The 27,512-nt window shown below is 45.3% G+C and overlaps 1 protein-coding gene across 12 annotated transcripts in view; it reads right to left on the reverse strand.

The window, feature by feature from the left end:
• The window catches only part of COL19A1 (collagen type XIX alpha 1 chain), a 402,210-nt gene that overhangs the window by 192,347 nt on the left and 182,351 nt on the right, over positions 1-27,512 (reverse strand). For all 12 annotated transcript variants that reach the window (XM_025191070.1, XM_025191112.1, XM_025191107.1 and 9 more), the window contains one exon: positions 23,393-23,446. In XM_025191070.1, the coding sequence (XP_025046855.1) occupies positions 23,393-23,446 (54 nt within the window). The remainder of the gene's footprint in view (positions 1-23,392; positions 23,447-27,512) is intronic.

Below are 27,512 nucleotides of genomic sequence, written 5' to 3' on the forward strand. Positions count from 1 at the left end.
TGGTTCCAGCTCCAGCTCCTCCTCTGGCAGTGGGAGGCTTATGCTGAGAGTGGGGTGGAAGAGGCAGTGATTCCACTGCGGTGCCCACTTCTGGACTAAGCAGAGGTGGTGCAGGTGCAGGGACATTAGGTGCAGACACTACTCCCACCTCCTGTCTTCCACTGGCAGCACTGATGTCATGGCTGCTTGGGAATAGAATGTGTCTGTGTTTGGGATGGGGCAGGGGGATGGGGTCTTACAGCTCTAGCTCTCCCCGTACCCCCTCTCCCTCACCTGCCAGAAGACCTGGCACCTGCCTTTCCAGCACACTTCATATTGATCTTTCCTGTGCCTCTGTGTGTGTGTGTGTGCATCCTTTTGTATAGCTGCCTGTCTTGTTCTCCTGTGAATATGTGTCTATCTTGTGCTGTGAATGAAATTATTTGTGTGTCTTCTTTCTGGCTCTCGCTATATTGTCTATTTTGTCTTGTGTTGTGAATGAAATTATTTGCATGTGTTCCTGTGTCTCAATATATTATCTGTGTCTTGCTCTTCTGTAAATATCTGTCTGTCTTCTTCCACTGTGATTTTTTCCCCTATATTCTGGGTCTCTGTGTATGTGCGTGTGTGCATGCATGCAAGCAATCTGTGCCTCCTTACACAGTGATAGATAACACTGGCTGGGAAAACACAACTGTCTTTTTGCAAAGTTTCCAAAACAAGCTCCCAAAAAAATAATTCAAAGAAATAAATTGAATTGTAATACTAGTACTAATTGAATTGAACATCTAAGCTAAACTAAGCTAAATTAAGCTAAATCCTAACCACTCCTTTATAACACAAAAAAGCAGCAGGCAGGTCTCAGTCGCAGCGTTCCTGTCTCACACAGCTGCTGCCAGGGAATGAGCTGCAAAAGGCACAAAAGGGCTGGAAACAGGGGCTTTTATACTTTTTTTAGTCCCACCCCCGAGACACTGCTATTGGAAAGGTAGCCAGGGAGAAATCCTTTTCACTGGCTACATACAGACGTCAGTCTTCCCCCCTTTCCCCTCCCTCCCCCGCTCCCACTCTCCATCCCTCCCCTGCTCCCTCCCTCTTCTAATTCCCTCAAAATGGCCAAAGCAGGTCCGAAGAGCGGGTCCGAAGCACTTTGGATGCCCCCGACCTGCTCCGGACACCATTAATGGTACCCCGCTTTGACCCAGAACTGCCGCATCGGATGCCAAAGCATCTGAAGCGGTTCCAGATCCAAAGCGGGATCCGAAGACTTGCACAGCCCTACTTCCTGAGCATAGCTGAGCTCAGAGGAAAGTGCTGATTGGATGCCTTGTGAATGGCTCCCCACCCCCAACACTTGCATGTAGAACTGCAGCACACTAGATCAGTTTCCACTATAATGGAATACTCTGAACCTGCAATGGATCCTTACCACCCATGCACTCCATGGTGCCTCATCCAGCAGTGCAGGGAGCATTCTGGCCTGCTCTTTTAGTGCAGGAGAGTCAAGGCCTACCACTGCATCCTCAGCCTGCTTTTTCAGCTTCTGCATGGGTTAGTTTCATAGTTTCATAGTTTCAGGGTCGGAAGGGACCTAATAGATCTTCTAGCCCGACCCCCCGCCAGGGCGGGAGAACAACAAAAGAACCCTAAACAAAAAACGGGACTCAAATGAGGCCGGCCAGGTAAGTATCCAGCCTCTTCTTAAAGATCCCCAGGGTAGGGGCCAGCACCACCTCCCTTGGAAGTTGGTTCCAGCTCCTAGCCGCCCTAACTGTGAAGTAGTTTTTTCGGATGTCCAATCTGTACCTCCTCTCCATCAACTTGTGCCCATTACTCCTTGTTATGCCAGCGGGGGCTAGGGGAAACAGCGCCTCCCCCAACCCCTTCTGGTTCCCCCTAGTGAGTTTATAGACGGTCACCAGGTCCCCCCTCAGCCTTCTCTTGTGGAGGCTGAATAGGTTCAAGTCCCGCAGTCTCTCACTGTAGGGTCTGCCCTGTTGTCCCCGGATCATGCGGGTGGCCCTCCTCTGGACCCTCTCCATGTTGTCCACATCCCTCCTGAAATGGGGCGCACAGAACTGGACACAATACTCCAGCTGCGGCCTGACCAGCGTCGCATAGAGGGGGAGGATCACCTCCCTGGCTCTACTCGAGATGCACCTGTGGATGCACGACAAGGTCCAGTTAGCCCTGCCAACCATGACCTCGCATTGTCGGCCCATGTTCATCTTGGAGTCAATAATGACACCAAGATCCCTTTCCACCTCCGTGCTCTCAAGTAGGGAGCTCCCCATCGTATAAGTGTGCTGCTGGTTCCTACTACCCAAGTGCAGCACCCTGCACTTGTCCGTATTGAAACACATCCTGTTCCTGTCTGCCCACCCCTGTAACCTATCCAGATCCTTCTGCAATCTCTCTCTCCCTGCTAGCGTGCTCACCTCCCCCCAAATTTTGGTGTCATCAGCGAATTTAAACAGGTTGCTCTCCACCCCAACATCAAGATCGCTGATGAAGAAATTGAACAGCGCAGGCCCCAGGACCGAGCCCTGGGGGACTCCACTACCCACCTCCCCCCAAGTCGAGTATGATCCATCCACCACCACCCTCTGAGTGCGACCCTTCAGCCAATCTGCAATCCATCTGACCGTGTAGGCATCTATGCCACAGTCGCCTAGTTTATTAATTAGGATGGGGTGAGAGACGGTGTCAAAGGCCTTGCTGAAGTCCAGAAAGACTACATCCACCGCGACACCTGCGTCCATGGCCTTTGTGACCTGATCATAAAAGGCAATCAGGTTGGTCTGACATGATCTCCCCCTAATAAATCCATGCTGATTGCCCCTGAGCATCATCTCGGATGCCGGCCCATCACAAATGTGCTCCTTGATGATCTTCTCAAAGAGCTTCCCCAGGATTGAGGTAAGACTGACGGGCCTATAATTGCCCGGGTCCTCCCTTTTCCCTTTTTTGAAGATGGGGACCACATTAGCTACCTTCCAATCATCTGGCACCTGGCCCAAGCACCACGATCGCTCGTAGAGCCGTGCCAGGGGCCCTGCAATAACCCCAGCCAGCTCCCTCAGCACCCTGGGGTGGAGAGCATCCGGACCCGCTGACTTGAACGCGTCCAGCCCCTCCAGAAGCTCTCTAACCCGGTCCTCCCCAACCTGAGGTCTGAAGGCGATCCCCTCGCGTCCGGCTTCTATCACAGCAGGGAAGTCCCGGTCCCTGCACAAGAAAACGGAGGTGAAGAATTGGTTAAAGAGGTCCGCTTTATCCTCTGACGCAACCACCAGATTGCCCCGCATATCCTGCAGGGGCCCCACATTACCCGGCGCCTTCTTCATCCTCCCAATATATTTGAAAAAGGACTTTTTGTTATCCTTAATCCTGGACGCTAATCCGAGCTCTATCTCCGCCTTGGCCTTCCTAACAGCCCGCCTGCAGGCCCGAGCAGAGGAGGTATACTCCTCTTTGGAGATTACACCCCCCTTCCACCGGGCGTACGCCACCCTTTTGGCAAGCAGGCATTCCCGGACACCCTTGGTGAGCCAGGGGGGCTTTTGGACACTCCTGCCCGCCTTGCTTCTTGTCGGGATGGACACCCCTTGGGCCCCGAGTATCGTTTCCTTAAGGAACGACCACTCCTCTTGGACGCTGAGTTCCTCTGCCCTCAAGGACCCCAGTTCCTCTCCCACTAATCTCCTCATCTCACTGAAGTTGGCCCTCCTGAAGTCTAGGGCCACCACCTTGCTGCGGGCCCTTGACACTCTACGCTGGATGGTGAATTCCAGCACGCGATGATCACTATTGCCCAGGTGGTCAAGAACCTGGAGGCCTCTTACCAGGTCGTCGCCTGCGGCCAGGACCAGGTCCAGCAGAGCATCTCCTCTGGTGGGACTGTGCACCTCCTGAATCAAGTGGAGGTCCTGCAACTCGGCCAAGAACCTCCTGGAGCGGTCCGTCCCGGCTGACTGCTCCTCCCAGCAGATGTCCGGGTAATTAAAATCGCCCATGACAACTACATCCCTTGCTTTTAGTGTCTCCGCAAGCTGGCCTGAAAATTCCCTGTCCAGCTCCTCCTCCTGATTGGGGGGTCTGTAATAGACCCCCACCGTCAAATCCCTCTCGCCTTGCCCCCCCTGGATCTTGACCCAGAGCACTTCAGCTCGCCCTTCCCCTGACCCCATACTGCTGGCAGAGGATGTGTAGTGCTCCTTGACATAAAGTGCCACCCCCCCCACTTTTCTGCCTTCTCTATCCCGCCTGTACAGCCTATAGCCCCTAATGTTAACTGCCCAGTCATGGGACGAGTCCCACCATGTCTCTGTTAACCCTACGACATCTGGATTTGAACTAGCTATTCTGAGGGCGAGTTCCTCCTGTTTGTTCCCCATGCTACGAGCATTGGTGTACAGGCATTTAAGGCCTTGCAAGACTGTGTGCCCCCCTTAGCATGCAGCAGGCATGACAAGACAATCCAGGCCCTGAAAAGATTTATCCTTGACCTCTTCTCCCTGTTTGTCTCTACCAGTGCCTATATAACCAATAAAGATGATGCCATATGGGAACCCATGGAAGCTGGGCTGCTCTAGGACCTTTATAGAGCATGACCTGCACTTCTGGACATGGGCATGAGCACTGACTGGTAGAAATACATTGTCCTGGGGACCTGGGATGATGAAAGGTGGGAGCACAACTTCCATATTTGTCAGACCACCTTCATGAAGATGTGTTCTGAGCTGGTCACCACTCTTGAGCGACAGGACATCAGGATAGGGCCATCCTTCTTATACCTTTTGCAGAATGCAGAAGAATGATTTACCTGGGGTGTCATTACTTACAGTGAGAACCACTGCCAATTCCTTAGTGGGTCCCTCAGTATTCCTTAGCAAGTAAGAGGCACTTAGTTTATGGGGCTCTTCACTTCATTGCCGTGGGATGCTAATGGGTTAATTTGGAGTGTGGGGTCCAGTCCTGAAAGCAGAGTTTTCTTTTACAGACTTGCTAAACATCCACCTTCCTCTCTTCCACTGCAAGGCTTCTGCTTCGGCAGTTTAGGAAGACATGCAGTTCTTGGCCACCACTTAAGTATTGGGGAACCACAGAATCATAGAAAATTAGGATTGGAAGGGACCTCAGGAGGTCATCTAGTCCAACCCCTTGCTCAAAGCAGGACCATCCTTAACTAGGTATTCCAGCCAGGGCTTTGTCAAGCTGGGCCTTAAAAACCTCCAAGGATGGAGATTCTACACCTCTCTAGGCAACTTGTTCCAATACTTTACCACCCTCCTAGTAAGAAAGTTTTCCTAATATCCAACTTAAACGTCCCTTGCTGGAACTTGAGACCATTGCTCCTTGTTTTGTCATCTATCAACACTGAGAACAGTCTAGCTTAGTTTTCAACCTTTTTGGATCAGTGTACCTCCAGTGGCCAGACATGAAGCAGTGTACCCTCAGCGGCCAGACGCAGGGGTGGGGGGTGAGGGCACGTGGCCCAACATGGAGCAGCAGCAGCTGCTGCGTGCAAGCTTCCCCTGCTCCCCACATCCAGCCGGGCAGGTGGTGCCTGTGTGGCAGCACAGGATGGTGCATGGCAGTGCTCCGTCCCCACCCGCCCATGCATACCCCCTAGGGCCTTCTCAAGTACCCCCAGAGGTACACATACGCCTAGTTGACAAACCCTGGTCTAGCTTCATCCTTTGGAACCACCCTTCAGATAGCTAAAGGCTGCTATCAAATCCCCTCTCAGTCTTCTCTTCTCCAAACTAAATATACCCAGTTCCCTCAGCCTCTCCTTATAAGTCATGTTCTCCAGCTCCTGAACCATTTTCCTTGCTCTCCACTGGACTCTCTCCAACTTGTCCACATCCTTTCTATAGTGAGGGACCCAAAACTGGACACAGTACTCCAGATGTGGCCTCACCAGTGTAGAACAGAGCAGAATAATCACTTCCCTCAATCAGCTGGCCCCACTCCTAGTAATGCATCCCAGTATGCTGTTAACCTTCTTGGCAATAAGGGCACACTAGTGACTCATATCCAGCTTATTGTCCAATGTAATCTCCAGGTCCTTTTCTGCAGAGCTGCTGCTTAGTCAGTCAGTCCCCAGGCTGTAGCAGTGCATGGGATTCTTCCATCCTAAGTGCAGGACTTTGCACTTGTACAGGAGTTGGACTTGTCCTTGTTGAACCTCATGAGATTTCTTTTGGTCCAATCTTCCAATTTGTCTAGGTCACTCTGACCCTAGCCGTACCCTCCAGTGTATCTACTATAACCCCCAGTTTGGTGCCATCTGCAAACTTGCTGAGGGTGTGCTCCATCCCATCTTCCAGATCATTAATGAAGATATTGAACAAAACCAACCCCAGGACCAACCCCTACAGCACTCCACTTGATACCAGATGCCAGTTAAACATTGAGCCGTTGATTACTACCTGTTGAGCCTGACAGTCTTTCTATCCATCTTACAATCCATTCATCCAACCCATACTTCCTCAGCTTGCTTGCACGAATGTTGTCGGAGACGGTATCAAAAGCCTTGCTAAAGTCAAGGTATATTATGCCCTCTGCTTTCCCCGCATCCACAGAGTCAGTCACCTCATCATAGAATGCAATCAGGTTGGTCAAGTATGACTTGCCCTTGGTGAATCTATGCTGACTGTTTCTAATCACCTTCAAAGTGATGGAGCCAGGGGGCCACCGTTGCTGCCACCCCAAACACTGACCCATCTGCCATAGCCCTTTCCTCCCATCCCCCAGCTTCCATAGGCTTATTTCAGCACTTCAAGTCAAAACAGACAGCTGTGTTCCCAGGGAAGATCCAAACCATGCCCAACACCCTTTTCTGTGAACCCATACATAGCTGTGGAGAGGCCTTGGTTTTGTGCATACTGTTACTGTAGTAAGGTGCTGTAACTTATGAGTGGCTGCTATGCTGGGCATCCCCCCTTACTCTCCATGCCACTGGCTCTGGGATGCTGGGAGGTGAAGCACCAGTTTGCAGTTGAGAACTGTCAGAAACTGCTGACTATTGGGAGCTCTGAGCAGGAGCTAGCTGGGAGTGGCAGTGAAGGGCTGCTTGGTAATGGTGGGAGAAAGACACTCAGAAGTGTGGAAGAGGGGCTCTTTAGGTCATGGTTTTGCCAAAGGCCTGCAAGTCAGAAGATATGGGGCAGTTTGAGACAATGCTATGACAATAAAGGCATAATAACCTCAGATAGATCTGGTGGTTCATGAATATGTTGTGGGACTTGTCCTCTGGGAAAGGTGTTATATTTCCTGCTCCTAGCTCTTGAATATATGTCATGGAATGCCATGAACTCCTCCTCCTACTCTTGTACCTGCTCTGGGATGGCTGCAGGGAGCAAATGGTAGTCCTCTACCACCTCTGGCTCCTTGGAGGCACTGGAGTCCTTGTTTTTTTTAACTTGAGGCAGCAGTGCTAAAGGTGCAGGGGGTGGTGCAGGGGTAAGCATGCAAAGTGGTTTCCCATGAGAATATGTGGCAACTTCTCATATTAGGCAGTGGTGGCTCCAGGGCATTAGCGGCCTGTTTGGCATCTTGGGCCTGATTATAGTGGGTGTTCAGGACCTTTGTCTTAGAGTGACAATCCTGTCAGTTGCAGCTGCGGACCCAAGCTTTCATTTCAGTTGCAGTACTCTCAAAGATGGTCTGATTTGAGTGAATAAGCATTGGATTTTCTCCTTGCCCCAAAAGTGAATAAGGTCCAGCATCTCTGCTTGCCTCCAGTGGGTGAACCTCCTGAAGGTTGAGGAAGACAGAGTTGTGGATGTTGCAGATCCTGGTAGTGGATCATGTGGATCCAAACTGCAAGCTGTCTCAGTGTAGCCCTGAACCAGTGAGCAGGGCAGGTGAGAGGCCTTGGCATTCCTTTTCACTGAGCAGCAATTTGGCATAGTGACAAGATCTTAACTCCTGTACCCTGGGGCAATATGGTTCAGCATGAGACATGGACTGACCTCCTTGCAGCTGTGGGGGAAGGAAGGGAGATATGAGCAATGCCTTCTAGAACGCCTTTTGGGACCAAAGAACATCCTGTAGCACTGTTTAACTGTCCATGCTTTGTATGTGGCACTGCAAAACATAGCACTACAGAAAAGTTCCTCTTTGAAAGAAGAATATTTGTGTGGTCCTAAAAACAGTGTAAATGTAGTCGCACTCACTTTTTGTAATGCTGAAACAGTGTATATAGTACTACAAATGTAGTACTACAAATGTAATGTGTGTCCTTACCCTGAGTGGGATAGAGACTGGGAATATTAATGGTCAGAATTTAATCCTTGTAGCACATACCTTTCTCAGTCCAATTTCTGAGAGGTGCTCAACCACGAACACTCCTGACCTCAGTGGGAGGCAGATGTTCAGCCTCTCTGGGTATTTGGCCTTCCATATTTGGTATAAACACTTCTTGATCTTTCAGTAATGTCACCCTTTAAAAATAAAATTCTTACCTCTCACTATGCATAGAACACACTTCCAAACCTGCTACTCACATTGTCCCAGTGACTTCATTTAAATCCCTCCAAAAACACTAATTTCTGCTGTGTCACTGATGAGAAAAGAGTTTAAAAACCAACAGAAAAATCAGGCTAAGATAATGGATGTGTATACATAACATCCTGGGAAACCCCATGATATTATTTACTTTCATCTTCATTCTCTCTCCTCTCCTACCCTTCTGTGTATTTATGATCTTTTTTGCTGCCATGTTTGCATTTGGTTGGCAAGCTCTTTCTGGGACAGATTATATTGATAAATTTCTGTGTAAAGCTTTGCATACTTTTGAAGAATATGATGATATTAAATAATAATTATAGTTCTGCTGTAGTGAGTTATTGAGCTTCCAGATAATCTTTTCTTCACAAGCATGCGAAGTATGTATATATTTAAGAAAGTATTTAAGGGTAAAAAAAATTGCTTTGTGGCACAAATGAAGCACTCGATTGTACTCTGAATGCCTGCTTCCCATTGACTTCAATCAGACACATACATATCAGACCTCACCAATCTTAAAAAGGCTTTCACCCAGCAAGGACACTCCTCCAGAGAAGTAGATCGCACGTTTGAAAGAGCCACCTGGATACCACGTGAAGAACTGCTGCAGTACAGAAGAAAAACACCCACAAATCGCACACCGCTGGTTATGACCTATCACCCATCCCTTGAACCTGTACGGAAAATCCTCAAAAAATTGCAACCCATATTAGAAAAAGACCCTATTCTTAAAAAGATCTTCCCAGAGCCACCCATCCTAGCCTTCAGACAAGCACCAAACCTCGCCAACCTCATCACCAGAAGCAAACTTCCTCAAGCCCAGAACACACCAAAAGGATCCAGACAGTGCCATGACAAGAAATGCAAAACCTGCCCCCACATCTCCACCACCTCCACTATTACTATACCCCACAACAGACCCATCAGCATCCCAGGATCTTACAGCTGCACCTCCAGGAATGTAGTATACCTCATCCAATGCACCAAATGCCCTGATGGAAGATATGTAGGAGAGACCAGACAACAACTGCGCACCAGAATGAATGCACACCGGAAATCCATCAAAGACAGAAACACCCAATTACTGGTGGGGGCACATTTCTCACAGGAGGGCCACTCTCTCTCCAATCTCTCAGTCCTGATCCTCAAGGGAAATTTACACAACACTTCCCAGAGATGAGCCTATGAGCTCCATTTCATCAACCTGCTGGATACTAGAGATCAGGGACTAAACATAGACATTGGATTTTTGATACATTACAATCTGCCTGGCAACTGACTCCCCAGCCCAGCCCCTGGCTTGTTTACTTTTCATTCCATCCAGGAAGAGCACACACCAACTGCTGCAGCTTCCTTAGCCTGACGAAGGGTTTTTGAACCCGAAAGCTTGCTTAATAACTATTCTCCAACCATTTGGGTTGGTCTAATAAAAGATATCAAATTCACCCAAGGAACCTTGTTTGCCTATATCCTTAGACCAACATGGCTACAACCTAAACCCCTGCTACATATCAGACCATCATTTAATGATGTAATTGTTGACCACACAACTAGGAAGCTAAAAATGAACAAATGTTGCTGGAAATCTAACCTTTCAGTGTGGGGGGAAGGAGTCCTACTGATAATTTGAAAATAATTATTCAATATTCTTATAGTATATTTGCACTAATTACTAGCATTCTTCATTGCTAGCAACATGGCCCTTTTAAATCACCAGTAAAGGAAGGAGCAAATGAGTAACTTTGATAAAAGTTCATAAATCACACTGGTGTTAATTTACAAGTGGCATCTCAGCTGTCTACTGAAATTTAAAAATGTGCCCTAAGGACAGATTATTATGTAGTGACTGTTTTCTCTGCCCTAATGACTGCTGAATACAATTCTAAAATGTAGAGGTGTCACACAATCATTGAAGACCAAGTGCCCAGAGGTGAATAACTGGACATTGTCAGTATTTATTTGGACTAGATTGTAGAGCTGACATCATTCTTAAATAAGCCATTACAGTTAGTTGTGCAGACCAAGGACTAAACAGTTAGGCTCTAAATCATAATACTGTCTCTGAATCTCATTTCAGTGGGGAACTAAGCTACATAAGCCTGATACAGCACAAGAGAATAGACAACTGAACAAATTTTGTTTCCTCCAAATAGATCCTCCACATACAAGGAACCCTAGAGAATTAGATCCCTGAAGAGAAAAAGAAGAGAGTCATTCTATGGATAAAGATGGAACAAGGAAGTTAACAACATAACTATTGTTATTATTATTGCACTATTCAAAGAACTCATGCCTCTCTGAATCTGTTAGTCTGTAAGGTGTCACTTTGACCTGTCTTCTGCCTGACTTCAGACTAACATTGCTAACTACCTCTCCATTTCACTGTTGATCAACAACATTATAACATCTTAAAAACTGTGTATGTATGTGCAACAGGAAAGGGAGGTTTTGATGCAAGACTAGTCATAAAAAGGTAATCTGCACTAGCTCTCCTAATTTTTTAGATTTTATAACTGCCCTATTACTTTTAACATCTTTGGACTTATTAAGCCCTTTCTTAGCTTATAAACATGTAGATATTTTGGTTTTAAAAAATGAAAAGATGCTAGAAAATATAGAAAGCTTGTTATGTAAAAGGGGGCACTGAGAAGAGGGTCAGCAGCATGGTACAGAGCAAAGAAGGGGGACAATCCAGGCTGAGCTATGTGCCACTGATCTCCTGTGCCACTGCAGGCCAGAGCCAATCACACTGCAGACAAGATCCAGCCTATGGGTGGTAGGTTGCTGACCCATGACTTAGGGGTCAACCTACACAACAAGTTGTATAACTTGAGGATTAGGGCATTTGGTTGGGAAGTGGGAGGTGGTGCCTCAAATCCCTTCATACGGAGAAAGAATTTGTTCTCTCACTTCCTGGACAAGTGCTATAACCATTGTGTAAAAACGGGGCATGATCCCTTCTTCTTCAGAAATGTTCAGCTGTTGTCCTCAGAAGGAAAACGAAGTATTGTGAAGTACAGTTAAATAGATAATGGACAATAGTGAGCCTGGTGCCTGTGCCCCTGAGAGAGAGTTCAGACATAAGCCTGTGCTTAGCATCTCCTACTGGCTTCCCCACAGTGCCTCTGGCTTTTGGGAATTACCCTCTGTTGACACGTACCATGCACCATTCTCTATATATAGAACAAAAGTACTTCCAAAGAGTCTTGTTTGATTGTACAGAGATCCTAAGCACATAACTCAGTCAAATTAGTTTTCCTCTAGAGCAAGGAGCCTAGTACCTATGCTTAAAGAACCAATTTGAACCCTGGCCTAATTTACCAAACATATATCATTCTTATGCGGGCAGTCTAGAAACACAACTTCTGCTAACACCTTGGCCAAATACTGTTTTGAGGAATATCTAGCAAAGGGAACCATGACCTTAAGGCATTTCATATACTCCCACCAAGTTTCCTGTTCACTAGCTTGCTTGTTTCTCCAGCTGGTAAGGCAATAAAAGATCTAAAATTGCTTATTAGCTTTGGTATTCCCAGCCTAGATTCCAGTCCTAACTTGATCATATAGCAAAGTAATAAACTGCTGTCAAAATAACAAGCCAGTGAAAGATTCATATTTAAACTTGTATATTCATGTGTTGGTTCAGGTGATACTACTATCCCCAAGAGGACACTTGCTTGCCTATACACTAATGCCAGGAGCTTGGGGAACAAACAGGAGGAACTTGTCCTCCTGCTAAATGCAAATAACTATGATGCCATAGGGATAACGGAGACCTGGTGGGACTCCACCCATGACTGGGCCAGAGGTATAGATGGCTATACCCTGTACAGGAGGGATTGAGTGGACAAAAGGGGCAGGGGCGTATCTCCCTGTGTCAAGGAAAGCTATGCAACCCTGCAAGCTGACATTGGCACCCGTGGTGGACTTGAGACCCTTTGGGTTAAAATCCGTGGAGAACACGGCACTGGGGATACTATGGTGGGAGTCTACTGTAGACCCCCTACCCAGGGCCAAGATCTTGACCAGGAGTTTGCCAGGGAATTGGCTGAGGCCGTACGCTCCCAATGTATGGTTGTCATGGGAGACTTTAACTACCCAGACATCTCATGGGAGGAGCGCTCAGCCAAATCCAAATGGGCGCAAATCTTTCTCTCATGTGTGGATGACCTCTATCTGATGCAGGGAGTCTATGGGCCAATGAGAGGTAAAGCACTGCTCGACCTGGTACTGGCAACTAGGGACGACCTAATCAACAACCTAATGATTGAAGGGAAGCTGGGTGACAGTGACCACGAGCTGATCACCTTCACCACTCGCCATAAAGCTGGCAAGTCAGGCAGCAATACAGAAGTCCTTGACTTCAGGAAAGCTGACTTTGACAAGCTCAGGAGGCTTGTCAGTGAGGACGTAATGGGCCACAACCCGAAGAGGAGGGGAGGGAAGCTCAGGACGAGTGGTTGCTCCTCAAGGGAGCAATCCTGGATGCACAAGCAAAGTCTATCCTGTCTCAGAGGAAAGGCAGCAAAAGGGCACAGCAGCCCCCTTGGCTCTCCAGGGAACTAGCAGACCTCCTGCATCTTAAAAGGAAGACCTACAAAAAATGGAGGACTGGAACCACCACTTAGGAGGAATACTCTGCTCTGGCCAGGACCTGCAGACAGCAAACCGGAAAAGCCAAGGCTGCGATGGAACTCCAGCTAGCTACAAATATCAAGGACATTAAAAAGTCCTTTTATAGATATGTGGGGAGCCAGAGGAAAAGCAAGGGCAACACTGGACCCCTGCTAAACCAGATGAGACAACTGACAACAGCGATTGGAAGAGGGCCAATGTGGTGCCTATCTTCAAAAAAGGGAGGAAAGTAGATCCGGCAAACTACACACCCATCAGCCTGACCTCTACCTGGGAAAGGTCTTGGAAAAGATTATCAAAGAGGCCATCTTATACAGGCTAGCTGATGGCAAAATCCTGAGGGATACCCAGCACGGGTTTATTGCGGGTAGGTCTTGCTTGACCAATCTCATTTCCTTTTATGACCAGATGACCTATCACCTGGACAAGGGGGAAGAGATTGGTGTCATATATCTTGACTTTAAAAAAGCCTTTGATCTGGTATCCCATGATCACCTCTTGGCAAAACTGGCTAACTGCGGCCTCGACCTCACCACGAGCTGATGGCTAGGGAATTGGCTCCGTGGTAGGACCCAGAAGGTGCTGGTTGATGGAAGTCAATTGTCGTGGTGTCCTGTGACCAGTGGGGTCCCTCATGGATCTGTCCTAGGGCCTTTACTTTTTAACATCTTCATCAATGATGTAGACATTGGTGTCAGAAGGGGACTGGCCAAGTTCGCTGACGACACCAAACTCTGGAGTAAGGAGGGTGATCCTGGCAGATCTTGACAGGCTCATGAAATGGGCAGATGAGAACCTGATGGTGTTTAACACCAAAAAAATGCAAGATTCTCCACCTTGGGAGGAAAAACCTGCAGCACACTTATAGGCTCAGCAGTGCTATGCTGGCTAGCACCACGGCTGAAAGGGACTTGGGGGTGATTGTCCACAAGATGAACACGAGCCATCGATGTGATGCTGCAGCTAGTAAAGTGAGCAAAACGCTGGCTTGCATTCATAGATGCTTCTCAAGCAAATCTCGGGACATCATTCTCCCATTGTACTTGGCCTTGGTGAGGCCGCAGCTGGAGTACTGCATCCAGTTTTGGGTTCCACAATTCAAAAAGGATGTGGAGAAGCTTGAGAGAGTGCAGAGGAGAGCCACATGCATGATCAGAGGTCAGGAAAACAGACCTTATGATGAGAGGCTGAGAGCCATGGGACTCTTCAGACTGGAAAAGCGCAGGCTGAGGGGCGATCTGGTGGCCACCTATAAGTTTATTAGGGGTGTTCACCAGGATTTGGGGGAACATCCATTCACCAGAGCACCCCAAGAGATGGCAAGATCGAATGGTCACAAACTCCTCTGCAACCGCTTCAGACTGGACATAAGGAAGAACTTCTTTACTGTCTGAGCCCCCAAGGAATAGACTGCCACTGGAGGTGGTTCAAGCACCCACTTTGAACGCCTTCAAGACACTTTTGGATGTTTGTCTTGCTGGAATCCTATGATGTCTGCTGAATTCCTGCCCCTGGGCAGGGGGTTGAACTCGATGATCCTCCAGGGTCCCTTCCAGCCCAAATGTCTATGGAATCTATGAAACCTATAGATTATCCTTTGAACAGGTTAACACGTTTTTAAATAATGTATTTTCCTTTGCTATTGATATAATAACCTGTAGTCATGATTTGTTCCAGTGATATCACAATCTTGTTTTAGTAAGCAAAAATCACAGATATCTGAAGAATACTTTAAGCCTTAGGTAAGATTGGGCTAATACTAAAACAACACATCCCTAATAATGATATCTAAGGGCTTTGTTTCCACTTGTTGACCATTCTCAATGTAATGATGGTATAATTCTTAATGTAGACATTTTATATGAGTTAAAAGAATGAAAGTTTAACACATTAAATTTAACAAAAATGCACTGAGGTCTATGGCAGGAGACTTCACATATAACCAATAGCACAGCACAATCTTTCACATTTATGAAAGTATTTCCTTAGGTAACAAACACTTCAGCATCATTGGCATATTGGCTGAAATAAAAATAGCAAACCTACTGAGCTAAACTCTGAATTAGTCTACACATTTGTAAATTCAGAGTAGCTCTGATTAAGGGAAAACAGTTATTCCAGATATATTCTCCTCTTGTTTGAGAACATACTTCAGTTGATACTCATGTATGTGCTTCTGTGTGATAGGAGATAAGAGAAGGGGGAGGGAGCATGCTGCAAAATTTAGTCCAGCTGGAGGAGAGGCTGATCACAGGCAGCCAGTGTGGATTTACTAAGAATAAATTGTGCCAGATGAACCTGATTTCCTTCTCCAACAAGATAATTAGCAAGGTGGATGAAGAGAATGTAGCAGATATAATGCACCTTGACTTCAGTAAGGCTTTTGACAAAGTCCTACTTGACCTTTTATAAACAAATAGGAGATGTGGGCAGGACAAAACTACTATTAGATAGATAGACAACTATCTCAATAGCTGCAAACAAAGGGCAATTATAAATGCATTGACATCAGAATGGCAATAGGGCACAAGAGGAGTCCCACAGAGGTCTGTCCTGGGCCCAGTGCTGTTTATTGTGTTTATTAATTATTTAGATGCTGGAATTGAGCACATCTTGAGAAAATGTTTCATAGATGTCATAGATTTCATAGACATTAGGGGCTGCAAGGGACCTTGTGAGATCATCAAGTCCAGACCCCCTGCCAGAGTCAGGAATTCTGCAGGGATCAGATGATCCCAGCAAGATAAACATCCACATGCCTTCTGAATGAGTCCAGAGTAGGTGTTTGCATCACCTCTGGGGGGAGTCTGTCCCAGACCATGGACACTCGGACTGTAAAGAAGTTCTTCCTTATATTGAGTCTGAATCAGCCTTCTAGAAGTTTGTGGCCATTGAACCTACTTAGCCCTTGGGGAGCCCTGGTGAACAACTGTTCTCCCAGATCCTGATGCACCCCCCCTTTTATACTTATAGGCAGCCACCAAGTCCCCTCTGAGCCTTCTCTTTGCCAGGCTGAAGAGTCCCAAGTCCCTCAGCCTCTCTTTGTAAGGCTTGCTTTCTTAGCCTTTGATCATATAGGTGGCTCTCGTCTGGACTCTCTCAAGCTTATCCAAATCCCTCCCAAAGTGGGGGGTCCAAAACTGGATGCAGTACTCCAGCTGTGGCTTCACTAAGGCAGAGTAAAGCGGGAAGATGACATCCCTGGTTTTGCTCGAGATGCATCAGTAGATGTATGCCAGAATTTGGTTTGCTCTGCCAGACATGGCATCGCATTGGGGGCACATGTTCATCTTGTGTAGTCAATCAAGACCCCTAAGTCCCTTTTGGTCGCAGTGCTAACGAGCGTAGCACTGTCCAGGCTATAAGTATGATGCTGGCTTTTTCTCCCAAAGTGGAGTACCCTGCATTTCTCCATGTTGACTGCCATCAGATTTTGGTCTGCCTACTTTGCAAGTGTGTCCAGGTCAGCCTGTATCCCCAGTCTGCTTCCAGTGTGACCGCCTTCCCCCATAGTTTAGTGCTGTCTGCAAACTTTGCCAGTCCACATCTGATGCCTGAATCCAGGTCATTAATGAAGATACTGAAGAGTACTGGCCCGAGCACTGAGCCCTGGGGACTCCACTGGTAACCTTGTGCCACGTTGATTTGTTCTCATCAGTTAGTACCTTTTGGGTCTGACCCCGGAGTCAGTTCCCCGACCATCAACCATGAGATGGTCAAGGCCACAGTTCCCCAGCTTGGTTGTGAGGACATCATGGGAGACCAAATCAAAGGCCTTCTTCAAGTCCAGATCAATGACATCAACCTCATCTCCCTTGTCCAGGCAATGCATCACCTGGTCATACAAGGAGATGAGGTTTGTCAGGCAAGACCTTCCAGTAATAAAACCATGTTGGCTGGCTCAGTAGGTTGCCTTCTATTAGCCTGTTGCAGATGGATCCCTTGATAATTTTCTCTAAGATCTTTTCAGAGATGGAGATCAGACTGATAGGTCTGTAATTCCCTGGATCTTCTTTCTTCCCTTTCTTGAAGATTAGGACCACATTGGCTCTTTTCCAGTCTTCCAGTACATCACCGAAGCGCCACAAGCTTTCAAATATCTTGGCCATAGTGAATGCTATGATGTCCACCAGCTCTTTTAAGACTCTCGGGTGTAATCCGTCTACATCAATTGTGGACCCATATCTTGAACCCTGGTTCCTTTGCGTCCTGTCTGACAGTGTGACCCCCTTGGGTGGGTGGAAAACTGACACAAAGTAATCGTTTAGGAGATTGGCCTTTTCTTGTGTGTCAGACATCAGCTACCTCATTTGATCTCGCAGGGGGCTAATGTTGCTTTTGTTTTTCCTCCGACTTCCCACATATCTGAAGAATGACTTTTTGTTATTCTTAATTCCTGTGGCTAGCCTGAGTCTGGTTGCTGCTTTGGCTTTTCTGGACCGTTCCCTATAGGTATGGGCTAGTGCTGAGTAGTCCTCCATGGTGATGATTCCAGTTTTCTGTCTGATGTAGGATTCTCTTTTTTGTTTCAGGAGATCCAGAAGTTCCCTGTTGAGCCAAGAGGGCTTCCCTGCCCTCTGACTGTTGTGTCATCTGCAAATGACATAAAACTGGGATGGACAGCAAATACATTGTAAGACAGGAGTGCAATTCAGAAAGATCTTGACAGATGGGAAAGCTGGGCTGGAGCTAACAGGGTGAAGTTCAATGTTGGTATTTCAAGGGGCTACACCTTGGGAACAATAATAGAAATATAAATACAAAATGGGGGACATTCAGCTTGCAGAAAAGGCACTTAAGAGGGGATATGATAGGAGTCTTCAAATACCTGAAGGGCTGCCATAAAGAAAAGGGAAAATAGATTTTTTGTAGGGGTGCACTGATAGAGCTTTTTTGAGCCAATACTGATGGCCGATTTTTAACAAAACATATCAGCTGATACTAATCCGATTCTGATATGCAGCCCTGTAGCATGGAGAGCAGCGACTGTCTGGTAAGTGTGTTGTGGGGGAAGGGGTGGGAGGGAAGAAAAGGGTGTGGGGGGCAGATCAAGGCCCCTGTGTTGAGGAAGGGAGTGGGGGTAGTGCTGGGGCAGGCACTACATAGCCAGGGTGGGGCAGGGCACAGGATGGAGCTGCAGTTCGTCCGAGGGGTACAGATCCCACCACTGCATGCACCCTCGGAAGGCACGGGGGGGGGGGAGCATGCCCCCAGACTTTTGCACAGGGGAGGGCGGGATGCTACTGTGGGCTGGGCCAGGCGCAGTGCCAAGCTCTTCCTGGCAGGGGGCTGGGCTGGGCTGAGCTGAGCTTGGGGCGGGCAGCAGCAGCGCTGGGAGCGGGGGTTATAGTGAATTTTGGAGTGGCTCTAGGCCCCACAAGCCTCCTGCCCAGTACCACCTCCGCCTGCCTTGAGTACAGCCTGGCCCAACCCTCTGCTAGATAGAGCCTGGTGCTGCCCCTAGCCCCAGCCTGCAGTGGCAGCTCGCCCCGCTCTGCCCTGTGCACAGATCCAGGTATACACTCTTCCCATGCCCTCCTGGGGTGCGCATAGTGATGGAAACCGTTGCCCCCACCCCATGCCCCCAGGATGAGCCACAGCTCCGTCCCATGCCCCCCCCCTGCCCTGGTTGGGCAGCACCTACCCCTGACCCTGCCCCAGTGCCAACCCCACTCCCTCCCTCACTGTGGGAGCTTTGATCTGCCCCCCCCACATCTCTTCCCTCCACCCTTTCCCCCACAACAGACTTACCAGATGGACCCAGCTGCTCTCCAAGCTGCAGGGCTGCACTCCTGGCTGCCTGCATGCTGTGCTGTGGCTGTGCACATGAATGGGGCATTTATCAGCTACATTATCAGCCACATGAGCTAAAAAATGCCAACTGCCAATACACTCAATTTTCCTTATATTGGTGCTGATCTGATATGGGACTGATGTATTGGTGTATCTCTAATTTTTTGTTTTGCTGCAGAGACCAAGATATGGACTAGTGGGCTGAATTTGCAGAAAAGTAGATTGAGATTGGATATCAGGAAAAAGTTCTGTACTGTTAGAATGGTGATACAGTGGAACAGACTGCCTAGGGATTATGGAATCTCTATCACTGAAGGTGTTCAAGAAGAGACTGGATAAGCATTGGTCAGTGATGAACTAGGAGTAGCTATGTCTATGCTCTAGGATGGGTATTTCCCATATTTCCAGTTCGTTGGGCTTTGTTGATTGCCACATAGGGCCAGAAAGGATTTTTTTTCTACTCCTGCTGTTACATGTGAGGGGAACAGTGTGGGGAGAAGTGGGAGGGGTGGGTGTTTGGTTTTGCTCTGCTCAGAAGTACGGGAGGTAAGCCTGCAGCCAAAGCCGGGGATTTTGACTGGGGTATACTAATGGTCATGCTAGGACTAGAATCCACAGATTCCTGGCTAGAACGCCTTGCCCCTCTGTTCATGGTTAGACCAACTGCCATATCTGGGGTCAGGAAGGATACTACCCCATGGTTAAATTGGTAAGGAGTGTGGTGCTTTTTGCCTTCCTCTGTTGCAGGGGGCATGGCCCTCTTCCTTGGATCTCTCCAACATATTTTCTCTCCCTTCACAGCAGCAGACCATTGGCCGCCAGTGTCCTCCTCTTTTCCCTGTGGCAGGTTAGTGTGTTATGTTTTGTGGTTGTGGCAGGGTTGACTATGTAATTAATAGGTTAGATGATGGATTTGTATAGGATGGTTTGGATAGGGATGATACTGCCTCAGGCTGGCCGATTGGATTAGATGACCTCTGAAGGTCTCTTGCAGCCCTATTTCTCTATGATTCTATGATATAAATATAAAAGAAATACAGTAAAAGTTCTGTTAACCAGCATCTTACAAGCCAGCATGCTCAATTAACCGGCATGCCGGCTTGTAAGATAAAGTGAAACCGAAGGTGTCCACCGTTTCTCCAAGGCCCCATGGCCTGGGGGCATAACAGGCTGTGTGGGGCCTGCCTCCCTGTCCTGCTGGGCCCGCAAGGCCTGCAGAAGGGGTGGCAATGCCGCAGAAGGAACAGCGATGCCATGGGAGGGGCGATGGGATGCCCCAGATGCAGCGGGAGAAGTGGTGGCCTGGGCCGCTCAATTAACCAACATATTTTGGTTACTTGAGCTTTTACTGTACCTTTATACAGTACAGTAACAAAGCTTTTACTCTACCTTTATACTGACTATGACAAGTTTACTAAGAAAAAATCCTTAGAAGACAAAGGTGACGTTTCCACAGTCTTATTCATAGCACATTCACAGAAATGAGCAAAGCACTGTTTACAACACATAACAAAATGGAGCAGCTTCAGGAGAAGATTATCTTCATCTTTCCTGAAGATTTGAGCTCCTTACTAAACATGAAAAAAAAAGACAACCCCAATCAAGAAAAAAAAATCATTAACCCAAATATGTAGAACACAATTTTATTTCCTGCCCATCAGAGAATAATTTAGAAGAACTGGCTTAGTGCTTTTGCATTAGATAAAGTTCATCACAGAGCAATATAGTTAGCTACAGAAGAATTCAGTACATAAATAAATCACGTGTGTACTCCAGACACTCAATGTTTATTGGTAGTTCAAGTTTATTGAGCTTTGTGATATTAGGTGATATCAAATAAAATTCAACATGAAAGCAATATCAAATGTGTGGCTCAGTGTACAGAGTGAAATCCAGAGAGATAGACGGAGGAAAAGGAAACACAAGAGCTCTCTCACCCTCCATTCTCTTTTCTTTTATTGGTAACTTCTGCTGTAAAGATAATCTTTCCATTTGCTTTTTCTAATTCTAATGTATCATATCCTCCTTTTATTCCACCTTCCAACTATCATTTCTGTTGTGGGGGCCAAGACTATTATCCATTTAACACTTCTCCTCCTACTTATTAATCAGCCATAAAATCTAATCTGGTCCTGATCTGTGAAAGTGCTGTGCACTCACAACTGTAACTGAAGTCAATGGGAGTTAAACCTTGAACATAACAATTGCTGTAAAAATAGTAAGCGTTAAAAATTGTAGTCTTTTTATCTCTCAAATTTGGGGCCTAAATTTAATAGATACACCTGAAAGTTTTATCCTTTAACTATCTGTGTCAGAGTTCCAAACTGCAAAATGGACATAATAATATAATTTACTCTTGCAGTCTGTCATGAAGATAAGGTACTCAGTACTATTCCTACATTCGCTATAGCTCATGAAGAAATGAATAATTTTATACAAGTAGAATGTTTGGATCGCCTGCAGCAAATAAAGCAGTGAGCCACACAATGAATTATGCAATAAAACAATAAATAAAAGGAAATATTCATTAGCTTTTTCATGACCACCATCCTTTCTTGCAGGGGTTTAGGTTGTAGCCGTGTTGGTCTAAGGATATAGGCAGACAAGGTTCCTTGGGTGAATTTGATATCTTTTATTAGACCAAACCATCCTTTCTTAGCACTGAATGAGGTGGAATTTGTATTTAATATAATATGTTATCACATAATTAAGGAAAATGTGATTGAATTAAGGTTGCAGGAACAATGTCATTAGTGGACCAAGGAGAATTAAAGAAGAGAAAAAAAATAGCAGCTAAAATTTACATATGACAGGTAAATAGTTAAGACATATTTATATGTTTGCTAAATTTCAGCAATTAATTTTTGACATAACATGCTATAATCATCACATTAAAGCAGCACCTCAACATCATTAAATCTAAGATATTCAGAGGAACATCAATATTTGCATTTAACCACAAACTTTCTTCTTAGTGTTTATGAAGGGGAAACAAGAATTGATTTTCTTGCTTATTTGAAGACTCGAGACTCCATTGAAAAACATTCTATTTCCAATATATATCAACAAGTAGACCTCAGAGCTTTTGCCATATGTCTAGCATTTAACAGCATAACACTATGGGTACTAACAATAACTAACTGTCTATTAACAACATCATATTCTCATTTTATGCAGAGTAGTCTGTTGCTCATAGACACTTATGATCTTCCTTTTAGATGTGCTTTCTATCCTCAGCTTGCACCTTAAGTAATTTCAGCATTCAAGTTTAAGAAATTTTCAGTACCATTTAAATAGTTTCAAATAATATAATGGTCTATAATATTTACAGGCTATGAAGTTTTGAGCCAATCCTTTTAACCCTGGAAGTGTTCCTTTACTCATAATTTTGTAAAAGTACCAAGATCTCACCCTGTGAGTAGTTCCATTGAAGTCAATGGGAGTGCTTTTAAGTAAGGAGATATTTATTTGCAGAAGGACACCCTTTGGCCACCAGCATTATGCCATTATATAAAGGGTGCTAAGAAAAAGTCCAATACTGTAAGATACTAAAGCACTTGATTCCAGGATCAAGATCCTGAAGAACTTTTCCAGGTGCCTTTCCCCAATTAATAATGAATTAGTAATGGATAAATGTCAAAAGACATATTAGTTTAGCTTGCTTCAGAAAAATATCTAAAATTCAGTTGTTTATCCAAAACTTGTTCTGGTATCAGTTTGGCAATCTCATAAGAACAAGTATTCTCTTGATATATCAAATACTTTGTGGTTTAGGACAAAATATAAATACCATGACATTTTTCCTTCCCTCTCTCCCCCAGCTTAGTAGCTATAAAGATAGACAAGGAAGTAACTCCCCCCCCCCCCCAAAAAAAAAATTAAAAAACCAAAAACAGAGCACAAGAAACTGAGTGAAACACCCAATCAGTGCAACATTTTTAACCTCAAAAAATGAGCATAGATTCATTTCAAGTTTGAAATATTTGTCTCAGTGGCTTATTTCTTTCTTAAGTTGTTACTCATTTCTTGTACAGATATGTTAAAAGTATGACATCAACAGCAATCATAAACAGCAATCTTGGTTACTATTCTTGGCTTTAAGCACTGACTTAAATAATGAGAATAAAATTCATAAGCTCGTGCCTGATACATACAATAGAGTATTTCCCATTTCTAAACAGAATTTAAAGTCAATATCAATGTTATTTTTTCAGTTTAAATTACAGCAAATGCACTTTACCTAACCTACAGTTCTGCATCTGTGCTGCCAGTCATTAAAACTTTCAAGTTAATTTAAATTGCTAAATCTCATTCAAATATAGACAAAACTCAAATGTCAACGCTCATTTTTTTGCCCCTGTGCTTCATACTCAGCTGCTCTCTCAGTTTTATTTTTACTAGTGCTCAAAAAGAAGTAATACATTGAGGTCAGTTAGCGCACACACAGTTGTTCACAAAGTTTACTTACCCTCTGACCCTCTTTCCCAGGTGGACCTTGGGGACCTTCAGGCCCTGGCAAACCCTGCAAATATAAACATTAGTAAATATAACATTTCAAGTTAATCTTAGCTTCATTTATCTCATCCTGTAATGACTCTGTGTAACCGAAAATAACTCACAAGTTTTAGAGCCAGCTGCCAAGGCAAAATGTTCGTTACTGATATAGATTTACTTCAATTCTGGATGATATTATGTTGAAGTGTAAAAAACTGTAATAATGATAATTATTACCACTATTGTACCACATTAGTTAATGGAACAGACTATTTTGTGTCTGAAAATCAGTCAGCTTGTCTATACTTTTTCCTCTCTTTGTCAAGCAGTGCTGTACTGACACATGTTCTGGACATGGTAGCTCCCAAGCAGAAAACAGTGCAGCAACATTTGTACAGTACTTCACTGAGGCTAATTAGTCCTGTGGCAAGGTACAGCTAATTAGCATGCCCAAATTGCCACACTGCCAAATTTCTGTTTTAGGAGGTAGGCATGCACAGCCACGTGGCAAGTTCCAGCATGGTGCTGCCTCGCATGATATTTTTGATGTATAGACATAACCATTATTAAATGAGTTTATAAATTATTTAACTGTGATTTTTATATTGTTACACATCTTGTGAAGTCAGCATGTCACATGATAATTGCCTATAAGTATTAAAGAGAGCCATTCAGACTAAATATAGCACTTAGCTCTGTGACTGATTCCATGCAGGCGAACTGCTGAGCTCATGCAGAGCTACACTGCTGAGTTCAACAGTAGGATCTGGTCTGTGAATGACAAGTTTCAGGATTAGGGCTTTATGTTTGGGAGGATCTTTAACCTAAAGGTATTCGGTGCATGAGGACAGTATAGACATAAAATCATTACAGAAAGACTCAAGACTAGGAGCACTTAGTTTTCACAACTACAGAGCTGTTTTCTTATATTTCCACAACAGCTTATGACTCATCAATCATTCTGGAACTCATGCATTTTTTAAAATGACTTTGAACAGCAATTCAGTTTCTCATACATCAAAACAAAAGGTACAAAATGAGCTTCAAAGCAATCAACACAAAAGAGAAGAGTTGTACTTTATTCAGTTAAAATAAAACATGCACTTGACTCAGAGTTTTTATAACTTTTTATGGAAACACAAAATTAAGAAAATGTGTCTATTCTATTTAATCTTTTAGTACAATACCACAGTGCAATGTTAGATGCTTAAATGTTTACATTGCTCAGAGTTGGCCATTATTTGAGTTTCAGCATCATAATCTTTTGCCCAATCCTGCACACCTTATTCAGGATAAACATCCTTTTATCTAGATAAAAAGTGCAGGACAGGAGCCATGTTAATCCCAGTTTTCTAAAGTTTGGTGGCACAGAGCCAGTTTGCGGGATGGATCCTTTGTGGGGACAGTGAGTGTTGGTGGGTCCCAAGCACCCAAATCAGGTCCCGTGCCACCTCTGTCTAACCCCACAAAACAATATTTGGCCCTGCACACCTAGTTCAGACCCCACACCACCTCGGCCCAGCCCTATGTGTCCTGATCGGGCTCCATGCTGCCTTGGCCCTGCTGCACCTGCCAGGATCCTGCCCTGCATTTTCCCAGCCCACATACCCAAGCTAGCATGCAGGACAACACTTTCTGGTCCGCTCAGCTCCTCACAAGTCCAGAAATTTGGCAGCAGAGGAGTGGCAACTAACACTGCCAAAACTCTCCTACCACCAATTACCTGGACCCATAGGGAACATGCAAGGCCATATGACATGACAGCATTGGATGCATCTGGCCCATGACTAGAGTTTGAGCACCCATGTTGTAGGAAATGAATTTTAAAATAATGAACTATACTATGGGGGATAAGACTAAGAAAATGATGAGGGTGTTTAAATTGAAAGCTCAGATACCTTCAAATAATGGTATCCCTTGATTAAAATGATGTTTGAATACATATTTTTAAATGAAAAACACCAAGCTCACCCATTTTCCTATTTCCATCATTTTTTATTTTCCAAGTCTCAAGAGTCGGGGAATTCCTCATAATTTTATTAATTCACTACAGGGTATTTCTTCCTATTACTCAAATTTAAACTATTAACAAGTTTTTATCTGAAACCTTTTTATACCAGCTACAAACTGAGTTTCCATTTTCTACACTCTGTATTATTGGTTGATGATATTTAGCTGTCACAAGGGAATTAGTATAAAGCTGATAGAACATAGATGATACCAAAAACTTTTTTGCATGTTCAAGAGATCATTCTGTGTTAACAGTAGTTTAACAACTTAGTTTACACATTTGCAAACACAGGTGTATGTGTGTGCGTGCGTGCATGCGTGTGTAGCAGGGCTGTACGAAACACCATCGTTTCATTTCAATGTCTGTTTTGCCATTTAAAAGAGACTGTTTCATTTCATTTTATTTTGAAGCACTGTCCCGTTTCATTTTGTTGAAACTGCTTCGCTGTTTCAATGGTTCACCCAGAGTCTATAACGGGGAATCATGAAAATGCCTAAAACTTTGTCATTTGTTGCCTGATTTGGATGAAATTGCAGGAATGGTAGCCCCTTCTGAGGGCATGAATTCTGCCAAGTTTCAAGGAGATAGTTGCAGAGGTTTCTCGGAAATTGCACCTCACAAAGTCCTGAAAGCAAAACTCATGACACTTGCTGGCAGCAGCAGCCTCCTGTCATCCAGGCGCAGATCTGGGGGCCTGCACCCCCGGGAGGGCTATGGGGCTATGCTGGACTCCTCCCAGGGATGTGGGCTCCTGAACCTACGCCTGGATGACAGGAGGCTGCCGCTGCAGCCTGGGACCAGTGCTGGGCGTAGCCCACCCCCAGTGCCAGGCTCCATGGCGCTCAGCCCAGCAGCGGGAGGTGGGCAGGGCCAGGGCTGTGCTCCACCTCCCGCCGCCAGCCTGAGCTCCATGGGGCTGTGGAGCTGCTCAGAGCACAGCCTGGCAGTGGGAGGCGGGCAGAGCTATGGCTGTGCTCTGAAAATTCTCTATTAGAACCCCCAAACAAACGAGCTTTGTATCTTGTCCAGTAAGGGTAGGGACAGAAATTACACATAAACTGGTATAAATGATCAGAAACTGGTTCAAATATGTAACACAACAGACATTCAATGCACATAAACTGCTTCCAAAATCATCAAAACTAATTTAAGATAAACCTGAATGGATGTAGCATCAGACTTAACTGATTTAGATTAAATCAGTTTATTGAACTTCTGTCCCAGATTCCCTCCAGATTCAAGTTATTTTACAATCCCCTAGAATCCCAAGATGTTTTGTACCTCCACAACAACCTGCCCCTGCAGGGTGGGCAGGATAGCCTTGGCCCAAGATGTCTACTCCAGCAGAGCAGAGAGGCATGGTCTAGTAACCCCTGGCTTCTGGCCTGAGCCACTGCAGGCATGTGGCTGCAACTCCAGAATCAAAAATGTCTGTTCACTTGCTTATCAATTCAACCTACACTTAGACTAACCTGTGAAGACTGAATTGATTCAGCCTTAGGTTTTTTGACTGTGTGTACTTAGCCTACAGGGTGCACCACAGGCTGATGCCCTTAGTTATATTACTGATGGTCAGTGACTTCACTGGAACAAGTTGATCTCCCAAGGGCTCTTTAAGGAAAAGGCACTGAGTACATAAAGTCACACCTCTTTTAAACAGTGTGATGTGCCATGGAGGAAAAAAAATCAGAAAAGAGTGTGTCCAGAAGTAATTTTAAAGGAAAAGTAGAGAAAAAATAAGGAGTGTGAAAAGGAAGTGAGATCTCAGAGATGAGGCAGTATTTTTTACTGGACTAACTTACATAGTTGAGAGAAGTGTCAGAAAAGTTTTGAGAGACTAAGTACCCTTTGTCTGGTCTGGGAAAGAAAGAATTATATTCTAAGACAAAACAATTCCTTTAGTTTAACCTGATTTTGTCAATGAATTTGGCCACTTGTAGGTGAACTGGGCAGTTATTACTTGTGGAACAAAGAGAAGTTAACAGAAACAGCTACAGAAAATGCTGTAGAGGAAGAAGTAATTTTTTAAAACTGTCAAGTTAATACATATCTTCACATACTGTAAATCTCAGCCTCAGCAGGA

This window comes from Alligator sinensis, unplaced genomic scaffold (genome assembly GCF_000455745.1).
Source record: "Alligator sinensis unplaced genomic scaffold, ASM45574v1 scaffold499_1, whole genome shotgun sequence".
Classification (NCBI taxonomy): domain Eukaryota; kingdom Metazoa; phylum Chordata; order Crocodylia; family Alligatoridae; genus Alligator; species Alligator sinensis.